Source organism: Astyanax mexicanus, chromosome 1, assembly GCF_023375975.1.
Source record: "Astyanax mexicanus isolate ESR-SI-001 chromosome 1, AstMex3_surface, whole genome shotgun sequence".
NCBI classification, from domain to species: Eukaryota; Metazoa; Chordata; class Actinopteri; order Characiformes; family Acestrorhamphidae; genus Astyanax; species Astyanax mexicanus.
Genome location: NC_064408.1, coordinates 87,416,078 through 87,429,513, shown reverse-complemented (window position 1 = coordinate 87,429,513; position 13,436 = coordinate 87,416,078). Strand labels below are relative to the sequence as shown.

At 38.0% G+C, this 13,436-nt stretch overlaps 1 protein-coding gene across 2 annotated transcripts; it reads right to left on the bottom strand.

The window, feature by feature from the left end:
* Positions 1 to 3,155: 3,155 nt before the first annotated feature.
* Positions 3,156 to 10,747, bottom strand: stxbp6l (syntaxin binding protein 6 (amisyn), like). 2 transcript variants are annotated; one of them, XM_007252935.4, is made up of 7 exons: positions 10,611 to 10,747; positions 9,259 to 9,432; positions 7,716 to 7,846; positions 7,365 to 7,635; positions 6,575 to 6,682; positions 4,632 to 4,887; positions 3,156 to 3,978 (listed from the first exon to the last, which is right to left on the bottom strand). In XM_007252935.4, the coding sequence occupies exons 2-7, from the start codon at positions 9,413 to 9,415 to the stop codon at positions 3,969 to 3,971; spliced, it is 933 nt and encodes a 310-aa protein (XP_007252997.3). In that variant the 5' UTR covers positions 9,416 to 9,432; positions 10,611 to 10,747; the 3' UTR covers positions 3,156 to 3,968. The 2 variants fall into 2 exon arrangements, with proteins under 2 accessions (XP_007252997.3, XP_007252996.3); XM_007252934.4 differs by having other exon boundaries at positions 3,156 to 3,780.
* Positions 10,748 to 13,436: the final 2,689 nt, after the last annotated feature.

Genomic DNA, 13,436 nt, shown 5'->3' with positions numbered 1-13,436 from the left:
GCAAAACATATAGGGACAATTTCTTAGACAAGCATTAAGCCTAGTCTTGGACTACAAAGCATTTGAAGGAAAACATAGTATATGATTAGGCTTAGTCCCTGTGTGGGAAACTGTCTTATAGTGTATTAACATTAAGAATCAAATGTAAAGAATCATCAGATAATCAAGATTGAGACACTGTGTTACGTATATGCTAGATATCTTAGAAGCTTCTTATGAAACAAATGGCACCATAGCACCTTTCCTTAGCAATAATATTACATCCCTCTTTGTGGCACAATTTGAAAACATACAGTTACTGTATATATTTTAAATAATATGGGTCCTTCAAGGCTTCTTTAGTCAAGGAAATGCTTCCTCAAAGGAAAAAATCTTTTTCAAGATTTTTTATGTTGGTGAACAAAATCTTTTTGTTCCTTCTAAATAGAAACTTATTATACAATGATTTTCTTTTGGATTTCTTCCTCAAAGGTCAGAAGGGGGTCAACAGGATCAGGATGATGTCAAAGCTGAAGGATGAAGAGCCAGTGAGATCAATTCAGGATTTACGCACTTTAATCTCTGCCGATGCTGACCCAACCAGCGGTCAGCGGGCATCTCTTCTGTCAATACTACTGTCTGTAGGGCTGAGGGTGAACACTAAATCACACTGATCGATTACTGCAAAGCCGTTCTGCTTCATAGATCATATAATAATCTATCAGATTACACTGTGTGCTGTAATTAATCCCCACTGTGGTGCTGCTGTGAGGGTGTGAGGGTCAGGTGATGCAGCGCCTGAGTAAGGGTGCCTAAACACTAGAAGCTGATAGAGCATCAAAAACACAGAACCCCCAATATGAAGTATTTCTGTTAGGATACTATAACTGCCATACAGATTGTTGGGTAACACTTTACAATAAGAATACATTTATTATCAGAACTTCCAAAAGAATGTGTCAACTTATTAATAATTGACACTTTTTAAGATATTATTAATCTTTTTATTTTTTTTAAGAGGGTGAGGTCGTTAAGCCAGAAAACCAAATGCCTCTGGTGGGAAATGGGAATCAGATCTCATGTGGTCCAAACCGGCAGAAAGTCTACAGTGGCATTAAATGATGGTTACAGTTGATGATTGTTACAACAAGGGACCAGTGTCAGAGCAGTGGAAATAACAATGCTGGTCCTTTCAGTTCTGGGTACATGTACACTGCTTGCCTGTAGTATATGCTGTGACAAGGAGTCTAATTTGTGGTGGTCTGGTCTCTGCTGGACTGTCTTGGTGCCATATATTAGAGACACCACCTTCGAGTCTAATTTGTGGTGGCTTCTGCTGGACTGTCTTGGTGCCATATATTAGAAACACCTCATTAGAAACACCACTTGTCATATCGGCACTGCTGTGCTGATCTTTGGCACTCGGCCTTCGGCCTTGTGCTTTCGACCGCATCACAGCAGTGCCAATATAACACATTATAGCCCTCCCTCTCGTGTATTATTGCTTAAATAAACAGCTAAATAGCTAGCTATTTTTCAGGAGTGTCCATGAGTAACATTTACCATTTTGGGTGTAAGAAATGATTAAATATATAACAACATTTGTAGCTAAGTTGAGTGAATATAAAGTCAAATATTCGGATTCTGGTGTTTATATCTAGCGTACGACATGTGTGCTCCTCCGTTGTGACTGGCTGCAGTTTATGTTAGCATATGTGTAGCATGAATGCATTAGCCAGCGCAAAAAAAGATCAATCTAACATACCTAACCTAGCTAGTTAGCTATTTTAGGAACCCTCTGTCTTGTTGTCCCAGCTGCACAGACCACTAGATGAATGCGAATACTCAGGATACTGACTGTCTTGTAGTCTTTCCATCTGTTAAACTCACTGCTATTATTTACACATTTTATTCTGTCTGTGGCCACTGAGCTTTTTTGACGAATGCTGAGGCATTTTAAGCTGCATTTTAAGCATTTTAAGCTTTCGCATGATTTTGCAGACGTTCCAAACAGTTCTAGTAAGAAAATACTGACTGAAGGTCTGCTGAAAATAGATGACAGTGCTTGAACTTTGCATGCTTGCTTAATATCTGATGACAAATCCTGATCAATTATCATTTACTACTGAAAATATAATTCTTATTGGTCCTTCAGATGATATGATGATAGCTGCTTCAACTTTCTGTAATTGGTTAAAAAGGCTGAACCATTTTAAATAGTGGTTTCACACTGAAGACAAAGCATACCATAGTTTAGTTAATAAGGACCAGGCCCGAATATATTGGTCGGGCAAAAGTTTGGTAATTTGGTTCATAACATGGTTCGAGGCACCTTTTACAGGGATTGTACAATATTTTAAAGTGTCAAAACCTACCTTCCATGTTTTAGCTTTAACAAATTCACACAAACTGCAACAAACTCTCCGAAAAGAAAAGACACCTACACAACAGTGATTTTTTTTTTTTCATTTACTGACGAACAGAAACAAGTTAACATTCAGACAGGTATATTTACCTGAGACAAGGACACAGACAGCAACGACAGTTACAGCAGAGTTCAGTTAATACAGTTATACACAGAAACAACAGCACAGTACTTCTGAGTCATAACATCAACTCTGAGTGCTTCATACCTGACGACAGTCATTAATGTTAAAAGCATTAGTAGATGACTTTGGACATGATTAAAATACATATAGGTGTTTTTTTTATCACCGAAGGACACACATAATTCAAAATGACATGATCTAAATATATGAATACAGAGTAATCAGAAGACAAACAAATGTCCTGCAGCTTGAGTTGGTACATTCGCTGCCTGCCAAAAGTTTGCGGACACTAACTTTTCAGTTGTATTTTAAGGGAAAACTATACCAGTACATATTTAACTAAAACACAAATTATGTGGGATATAAATCACTTTTAGCTGCTAAGAGAGGAATTGTGTGATTTTAGTGAGGTAAATATTCCTGGAAATTATAGAAAGTTATGTATTATTGCAATTAGTTACAAACATAATATGTTGGATATCTAGGGGTCCACAAATTTTTAATGGATTTTAATTAATTTTAATAGGGGTCAGTTTTATAACACAGGCCAGTACACATTTTAAAGTGATCTTAGTCTACTGTTCATCTCATCTACTAATATTTTTTTCTTACTTTCATACCCTTATATTATATTTTTTTCACTTTGTTCTGATGTTTTATTTCTTAGTGAATTCATATTTTAAAGCAACTTGTGTTTAGTATTTTCTTATTTTGTAACAATCTGACTTTTTACACTAAATATCAATCTTTTTACCTCTCCTCAATGCACGAACTGGACTTGTTTAATTTTGCTACACAGTTGCGGAACTACAGCAATACAATTATACATTAATTTGAAGGTGCATATTCAGTATTCAGCAGTGCTGATATACTAATAAAATAAGACAAATAAGCCCAAACAGGTCATCCTCGGTAAGAAATACCAGCAGAACATTTAAACCATGTCTGGACATAACACTTAAGCAGCACATATTACACAAGTCTCACCAAGAGCATGCCCAGTGACACCATTTAAACCATTTCATTATTCAGCTACATATTATACAAAAATAGCTTCTACTTTCCTACAGGCAAAAAAAAAAGCAAACCTTCCTTTGTGAAGCAATGCTGACCCCTAGTGCTTCACAGGCCAACACACACAGACACCTTCCAGGGTTGGAATTCCCATAAGCCTCAGAGTGAGCCTCACATGAAACTCTCTCTCAAGTAGTTAAGATGATCTTAATACTAAAAAGCTTTCGGGAAACTGGACCTGGAGAAGTGAAGAGACATTCAGAGACAGAAGCATTGCATTAGTCCAGTCCAATCCAGCTCAGTTCTGTAGAGGGAAGGGTGTTAGATCCTTCATGCACCAAAAAAAAGAAGGTAAAGCCACACAAATGGCATAGGGATCATTAAACAAGGAGATTAGAGGTGCACTGGACAGGGCATCTGATCCATTTAAGGCAAACTAGGAGCAGAAAAGAAGACAACATAACACAACGTAAAACAATAATGCAACATATACAGGAACAGTTACTGTAAATTCCTGATGCAACTATGCAAAAAGGTATCAAATTAATATTAAGTACTGCAGTTACATTCAGGCAAAATGGGTGGGGCTAACCTGTTGTATGCTAAATGGGTAGAACCCATGGAGCTAACTGCTGTTTGGCAGAAGAGGTGGAGCTAAGCTCATGTAGGCTGAATAGTTGGAGACAAACTGCTGTAGATCTTGCAGAAAGGCACTAAACAACTATAGGCTAAATGGGTGGGGCTAAACTACAGAGTGAGTCAAAAGCTATAGGACCCCCTTTTATTCCAGAAACAAAAATGCCATGTTCTGCCCTTACTGACAATAAAAGTGTTCTGAGACTTTTGACTCACCCTATACTTTGGGCTTGTGCTTTGTGCTGTGTTGCACAAAAACAGTGAAGCAGTTCACTGTTTTATGGACTAGGTTATAACTTTGTTAATTCTAAAATTGTTTACATAATGTTAATTATTAGAAAAAAGTGTTTTAGCATCATATCAAACGTTTTTTTCATAGGTAGGTCAAAAATAATGAATATTCGTATAGTTTCACTTACTTTTCTGACTATTTTGCAGAATTTAAACACTTACCTTCTTTGTTTTGCCATTTGTCTTGCAACCCTGAAGTCGCGGTCAGACAGCACATGACTGGCCCTGCGAACTACACTACCCACACTCCTCTGGGCTGGAGGAGAGGAGACAGGCTTGAAGAATTTAGTAGAGGGGGCCTTAGCAGTGGAGGCTTTAGCAGTGGAGGCTTTAGTGGTGGAAGCTTTGGAGGCGGCTGCTTTGGAGGTGGCGGCTTTGGAGGTGGCGGCTTTGGTGGCGGCAGCTTTGGTGGCGGGGGCTAAAATCACAGATTCAGACCTTCAATTAGATACTTTCTCTCTCTCTCTCTCTCTCTCTCTCTCTCTCTCTCTCTCTCTCCAGACTCCAGACTAATTTGTGGAAGCACAAATAAGGGGTTTCTTATAAAGTGGCCACCTTATAGGTCCATACCTCACAACAAATGCCTCACTATATGAATAAAACTGCTCCATCTGTTCTTCATTCAGAAAATGAATGAATGTAGCGGAGGTGTGTATAAGACTCGTCACTGTGTATCCCTTCAGCCTGGCACCTCTCCCATCCATTACGTTTCAAGAGGCCGGCGTGAAGCCCTGTGCCAGTTCACATCCCCCACCCTACACACACACACACACATAGACACACACTCACGACCGGCTTTGTGTCCTTGCTCACCCTACAGAACAAAGTAGCCTCTGAACTGTGGTAATGGAGCCTTTCTCTATCAGAGTGCTGTCAGAGAGATCTAAACAGCCAGCCACCGCCGAGGAACAGCTCTCCGCTCACAAAGACCCTGTCAAACCCTCGCCCCCCTTCTAGGGACCCACCGCTCTGTACAGTCTCAGCTTTTGCCTTTACTTCACACACCTGATTTAGTTAAGCACCTAAAACTCTATTTAAGAAACAAATGGTTATGAAATCTGATTGGGTCACCTTCTACAATATACAGCAATTTCTGAAGTAGTTTCTCAGATTTTGCTATTCATAATAATGTAATAAGGGTATTGTGCCTGATTTAAATACTGTAATGCCTCTAATGGCTTCAGGAATAACATTTGTAAATTGATATTAAACTTGTGTTGTACTTGTGCAAAAGAGCTTTTAAGAAATATCTTTTTGAATACTAAAACACTGAGTATTTTATGTCTATTTATGATGTTTATGGAACTATTTAAAATATTTAGTGTTGTAAAGAAAGTCGTGTCTTTTTAAGGTATATTGTTCACATTCTTTAGCTGTTTTTTTCTAATGAAGTCTAATTTGTTCATTATTATTGTGTAATTTTGTGTGACAAAGTAAACCCAATAGTAATCAAAGCCTTAATTTAAAACCTTTTTACATATTATATTTATATTATATGTACTCCTAACAGTACAGTAACTCACAAACCTATATAAAAGCCCACTCAAGCAAACAAAAAATAAAAAATAAAAAAATAAAAAATACCGTGATATACAATCATACTGCCCAGTCAGCATTTTTGGCCATACCGCCCAGCGCTATGACCTAGCTGCTCAGACACCCAGAGGAAGTTGGTTCCACTAAATCAGCACCAAAACAGAGAAAGGTCTATATATGCTTGTCTTTCAAACCTCTTGAATGATGGAAGGTTGAGCAAATTGTCTTCTAGGCTAAAAGTCTCTTGGTACAGACCAGGCTTCTCCACTGCCATCAGATGAAGCGGGGTTGGTCTGGTTTTAAATGAAATGCTGTTCTATTTTCTGTATAAAACAATTGAGCTTTTCATGGAATAATTTCTGTCTACAGTGCTTAACACTGTGCCAAACACACAGGCACGTGCCTAACAACCGTGAGGAAATCAGTCTGGCACTGAGGGCTACAGTGCATTACAGCTTTATACCCAATCCAGTTCTCAGAGCTGGTTTGGGGTTTCTTGGCCCAGGTATGCTTAAAATCAGGAAACTCAAATAAAACAATAAACAATCACAGCGAATTCCCTGGCTTACCTTTCAGGCCAGCAATTTCAAGCTGGCTAGGGCTTGCAATCATTGTGTTCTTCATGCGGTTCAGGAAAATCTTACAGCGGTAGATGACCATGTTGACAGAGCAGGCATCTACAACAGAAAACAAACAAATAAGGCTATTGAAGTAATAAAATAATCTGTAAAGCCATTTGGCATAGTATGAGATTAGATTAACAATACATCCAAATAATCTGTTGTGACTGCTGTGTGTGTGTAAACTCTCTAATTTCCGTTTTCCTGGAGGAATGTCTAATGTTTTAATGTTCTAATGAGTTTATTACAGGGAAATGCTCCCACTGATCACTGATTTTATGTTTATTTGGGTTTATTCTAATGTTATATAGAGTTTATTACAGGTAAACACTCTCACTGATCACTGACTTTATGTTTATTTGGGTTTATTCTAATGTTATATAGAGTTTATTACAGGTAAACGCTCTCACTGATCACTGACTTTATGTTTATTTGGGTTTATTCTAATGTTATATAGAGTTTATTACAGGTAAACACTCTCACTGATCACTGACTTTATGTTTATTTGGGTTTATTCTTATGTTAAATAGAGTTAGGTTTGCAGAAACACACAAGTCTGGGTTACATAGGTTCAAAGAGTTTCTATATCTAGGAAAATGTGTGTGTACATCATGATGGAAAACTGTACACTGTGAGATAACCCTCTCTCAATACTACTATTTTCTGTAATTATAGGTATAACTAAAAATAACCTGATGTGTCTACTTATGCCAAATCATCTAGAATAAGTTCACCTTACCACCCATTAGTTTGGACTGGCAGTTGACGAACTCTGTTGGCCGTGGAGCGTTTGGGGCTTTTTTCTTTTCCACAGCTCCTGCAGGATCTGGCTGTTCCCCTGAGGCCCCTGGGCCCTTCTGACTTCCAGCAGCCCCAAGCCCGAGCTTTCCACCCCAGTAGTTCTGGCAGGCATGATAGAGAATCTGCACAAACATGCACTTCTCTGCAGACGAGCCGGCTACCCACTGGTCAAGGTTGTGGTCGAACCCCAGATCAAACTCTGGAGTGTCCTAAAATGTTCAGAACGACTGGTTAAATCATACACATGGCTCTAATAAAGAGATAACATAAGGAGAGGGGACCAGGAAACCTTGTTGGGGTTGATGCCATCGACCTGGCGGAGCTGCTCTACAGACCACTGGGACCGTTTGGTAAAACGTGGAGAGCCAGGATACTGCTTCACCTTCGTGATGAAGACCTGAGAAGGTCGCTTATTCGTAACTACAGGGATTGAGATTTAGAAAAAGATCAGAAAGTCCTGCAGGAATTTTAACCTGCATGGGTGAATAATAAGAGCGTTCTGCAGAAACTGATAGGGTAGAATCACAGGGTAGAAACAAGTAGGAATGTTGAATTAGAAACGCATGCATGAACATCCTAGATAGAAAAATATCATCGTAAATTTTTCAGTTGTCTAATGTTCAGAAATCAATATTTGGGGGAATAACCCTGATTTTTATCACAGTTTTCATGCATCTTGGCATGTTCTCCTCCACCAGTCTTACACACTGCTTTTGGATAACTTTATGCCTTTACTCCTGCTGCATATATATAAGCAGTTTAGCTTGGTTTGATGGCTTGCAATCATCCATCTTCCTCTTGATTATATTCCAATTTGGTAAAACCTAAGAAACTCAAAATGTTTAAGTGGTCCCTTTTTTTCAGAGCTGTTCAATAAATATGTATATTTTGTTAGTATTTTATTCTTATCACTTGTATTGTGTTCTTGCTGTTTAGGTATTTTGTGAGTGTAGAAGAGCCAAAACCATTCAAGGCCTTTAAATAAGCATTAGATCACAGTTTTAATGCAAACCACACCTAAACATTTATTCAATTATGTTCTTTTGTGTCTAGGACATTCAGAAGTACTGCTAGACATAAATTTGCATGAAATGGAAATTCTTTTAGGAGATTCCTACAGGGCTAATGTGGAGGTAATTCCTGCATGAAGAGTGTAAAAAAAATACCCCGGTAGAAAGATAATCTTTTAGAATTTTAATTGATCGTTGTTCTGCTGGACAACTTTAAAGACCTGAAGATATTCACTAGGTATTGACTATCCGTTGAAGGAAACTCCTACAGGGAAAATACATATTACGGAGGGTTTAAATCAAGAAGTTCCAAAGGGATATATATATCTGGCAAGACACATTACAAATAGGTGTATATGGACACCTATCTGCAGAATTTTCCAATACTTGCAACAATCCCTGCAGGAAAACTCAGTGATGGGAAAGATCAAACTTTCTGCAGGATGTAAATTAAACTTGATTAGTTAAGATAATGTAGAATTGTGCTGCAATCCTGCAGAATTCTTTTGGGTTTAAAGGCTGGGTTTCTTCTTGTCTTGGCAGAAAGACACTGATGTAAAGCAACATACTGATGTAAGTGGTTAAATAATTAAGATGATCTTAACTGGGCATAGTTGTCCAATAGCATCACTACCCAGGTCACACTACAGGACTTGTGAAGGCTTGTGTTATAAAAAAGCTGTTGGATCTTCTGGCTTGTACATTTACTTCCAAAGAGTAAAGTGAAGGTAAAATCAGGTTAAAATCATGTAGTCTGTCTGGCTTAAGTTTATGTTAAAGGGGAAAAAATAGATTTTAACTAAAAGAGGATTCGTGTATTACCTGACAGGCAAAGGAAGGTCACATAGTCTCTCTTCCTTCCAGCTGTGAGGAAGGGCAGCCTCCTTTTCCTCCTCTTCTTCACCTCAATAGCTACCAGTAACTTCTCGTCTTGTGGGGCAAAGATTTCCCTGCTGATGTTGGACTGGATGTTCATCATCAGTGTGCCAGGGGCCTCTGCACAAACACATTCCGTGGTAGTTTTAATGTAGTTTTAAACTAGTGGTTCCTGAGAGAGCAGCTTAGATTAAAAAAAGATTAGATTAAAAGATGAATCTAGATAATCAAAAAGATAATCAGAAAGATAATCAGAATAAAAAAAAATGTTTATGATTTAAATCAGTTCCAATGGATCTCACAAAAACTTGTAGCAATGCATTTTATGCATGATTCAGAAATAAAGGGTACTGATTACGTTTGATGCAAATCTCCAGTCTGTACCATAAATGTATGCCAGTAGTGGATCAGTTTCTGATTGTGAAAATACATTTCATATGAGCACACAATTTGTAAGATCAGGTCCTGGATTTGGAGATTACTAATTCAATACATTATATCTGTGTAATAGACATGCGGGGCTCTGTACTAGGCCCCCTTTTATTTCTTAAATGATACTATTGTAATCTAACATTATTAAAGGACATGGTCAAAATTTGGATCTATGATGTCTAACAAATATCTAATTATTATCAACCTTGTTAAAGGTTTAGTTTTTGAATATCCACACACAGCAATAACACACTGTTGGCCATATTTCAATATGCAGAAACAAAGGAAACAGAGTATTTGTGCAGAGAAACGTAGAATACAGAGAAAATATCAGCTCAAGACAAATACTAAGCAATTTGAAACGGCCATTTGTATAATGGTATAAAAACAGTACTCTTTAGATAATTAAATCTAATATTGATGCCAAAAATATCCACTTTTAAACTACTTTTAAATAGTGTTAAGATATTAATGTCCAAGTGTTCATTTTAAAAGTTACTTTTGAACTTTTTTTTTTTTTTTTTTTTAGAATTTAGGACCATCTTCAGCAGAACAATAGGAGACAGAGCAGCTGTAAAATGGACAGATCAGCCATTGTGTCCACATCGGTCATGCAAGCCAAACTAACACTAACCACAGTCTAAAGAAAAAATGACTTTGTCCGTCAATAAACTATAGAAAATCTTATTCTCTGGACAAGTAGAAAAACTATTAGGAATTGATTCTAAACAGCATCACGTTAGACAGAAAGTTAGAAAAAGTTCTTGTTAGCGTCCAAACTGACCCACAGCGAGCAGGACCCCATTCTTAGTGCATTAACACTCCCTTATAAAACGTACACAACCACACACAAACACACTCTTTACCTGGTGGCTCTCTCTGGTCTCCTGCTTCTTCTTTCTTCAGATCTGCTGTTTTCTTAAAGCTTCTCAAAGGAGCCCCCCCTCACTGCCTCCCCCCATTTGAGTTTGTGTGTGATTGGGCGAGGGCACAGTAGGCAGCTGTAATCACGTGCAAGATATACGTGACGTCACCAGGGTTCAGTGAACTGCGAGTGAATGAAACAATTCAACACATTCTTTCATTTCTTTGATCTTTTATTGCTGTAGACAATTTACAGCCTGCTACAAATTTCCAGTGCTGAAAGGTTCAACAGGGACAAATGAGGCACACCCTGCTGGAGATCAGAGCAACTTTATTGTAAAATGGAGTTTACAGCAGCACAGCATCACACATTTAATCAGATTAACACACACACACACAGGGCGAATGATGAGCAGGCAGTATGATGCAGCAGAATGGGGACAAGAATTGCCTTTTTGTTGGGACTGTAGCTTTCCTATAGTTGGCACAGTAAATGCATCAGTTGGCATCAGTTATGACTATAAATGGGGTATGATTGGACTTTTTGACTGGAAAATTAATGCCCACCAGTTGCAACAGCAAGTGCCATTGGGTGGGACAGTAAATACCCTCCATTTGGTGTAAAATGTTGTGTTTGGAACAGCAAATTCACATCAACAAAGAGCAGCGAATGCCCTCATATTGCCCTCTGGTGGATGTAGTAAATGCCATCCAATTTGGAAAATAAATGGCCTTTTAATTGGTGTTGTAAACTCTCAAATTCAGTAAATCAAGTTGGTCTAGTTAATTCCTTCCATTTACTGCCGTAACTACCCTTCTGGTGTGGCAATAACTGCGCTCCTGGTTTGGCAGTAACTGCCCTTTGATTAGGACTGCAAATGTGTCTACCTGGCACAGTAAATTATTTCTAATTGGGCCAATAATTTCAATCCAGTTGTGGCTGTAAGTGACCTCCGATTGAGCCAGTACACGCCATCAAAATGGGTTTATTAACTCCAAAAGCTATAAATGGGGGTGTATGTGCTCTCTAGCTGGCACAGCGAATACAGTTTGGTTGGCACTATAATACCCAGATAATACTGCCCTCTAGTTGAGCCAGTTAGAGGGTTACTGGGCTATCAGTACCCACTGGATGGCACAGAAAATGCCTTTTGTCCACTGCAGTAAATACCCTCTGGCTGGTGCAGTAAATGACCTCTGGTTAGCACTTTAATATCGATAGCAATGAATATCGTTTGATTGGCACTGTAATGTCCTTCAGACAGGACAGAAAATTCTCTCCAGTTGGCACAATAAATGCCCTCTGGTCGGGGCAGTACATGCTCTTCTATTAAGTCTGTGGGGCTGTAAATCCTCTCTAGTTGGCACTTCAGTCACTGTAAATGCTCTCTAGTTCTATGCTGTAACTGCCTTCTATATAGGTCAGTAAATGCCCAGCAGTTAAAGCTGGCAATGCCCTCCGGTTGGACATAAATGCCCTCTGGTTGAATCTGAAAATGCCCTCCAGTTTAGAGCAGTAAATTTAAATGTTTTCTATATGGGTAAATAAATGCCCTTTAGTTTGGAGCAGTAAATTTAAATGTTTTCTATACGGAGCAATAAATGTCCTCCAGTTGGAGAAATAAATGGTCTATGGCTCTCTGGGTGGGGCAATACATGCCCTCTGCTGCTGCACCACCTGCCTGCTCGTATGGACGGTGGCACTGGCCACACGGTTGGCACATCCACGACCGGAAATGTCTGAAAGGACTGAAAGTGAAGGAAGCGTAGCTCATCTGAGTGTAAAGGCATAGGGGTGATTTTCAAGGATTATTGTCTAGAAGGAAAAAAAGAATAATAAACACAATACACAACCACAACAGAAACACAAAATGAAAGTTCAGAATCGGCCGTATTTAGTGTCAGCCAACACGAGTCCTTTTGCAGAGATTCATCCAGTGCTAAAATGCTCCAGTCATTTCAATCCCAGTTATACTCAAACAAGTCATCATAAGCTGAATGCAGACGCAAAAACATCCTTCATGCAACATTGTGGTCACAATAAGGAATATGTAAGGTGTTAAATGATAATAAATAATAAAAACAACAATCATAAATAACTACTTTGAACATGTCAGCTTTTTATAATATTGTAATGGGAAAATAAGTTAGATTTTAATATACAATTCAAAAATCATTTGGAGTATTCATATTCATTTTGTCTCAACAGCTCATTCCAAATGTACAACCCATCTCTTTAATCCTGTACACAATTTAGCCATTACAAAATTCGTATTAAATTTTGAATATGTTTAGTTCATTAGTCCAGGTGCCTTAAATTCCCAAAAGTGTTTGATTGTTGGATCATCAGAACCGATATCAAAAGATATTCAGACTGTCCGACCAAGTCTGTGTTACTGACAATGCTGTGTGTCATTACATTACATTATTTATAATATATTGCTGTAAACCAATCCAAATATGGACCAAAACACACAGTTATATCAAGACCAGAAACATCAGACAGTCTGAATGTGTGAAGGGTGGGTGATATGGCAGAAATCTAACATAGCAGTACTTGATACATATATTTTATTTTAATCTTATTAATAAGCAAAAAGCAGTGCCACCTAAAAAACAGTGTAGCAGAACAAAATTAAATTAAGCACATAAATAGGAATTTTAAGCAATTCTAAAAATGTATGAATTTAATGTTATTCATTATCTTAGTTACTTGCAGTTACTTTAAGCAGTTTTTACAGCCTCAGTAATAATAATAATAATAATAATAATAATAATAATAATAATAATAACAAAACTGCCTTTTTAATCAACCATGCAGCTGTTTT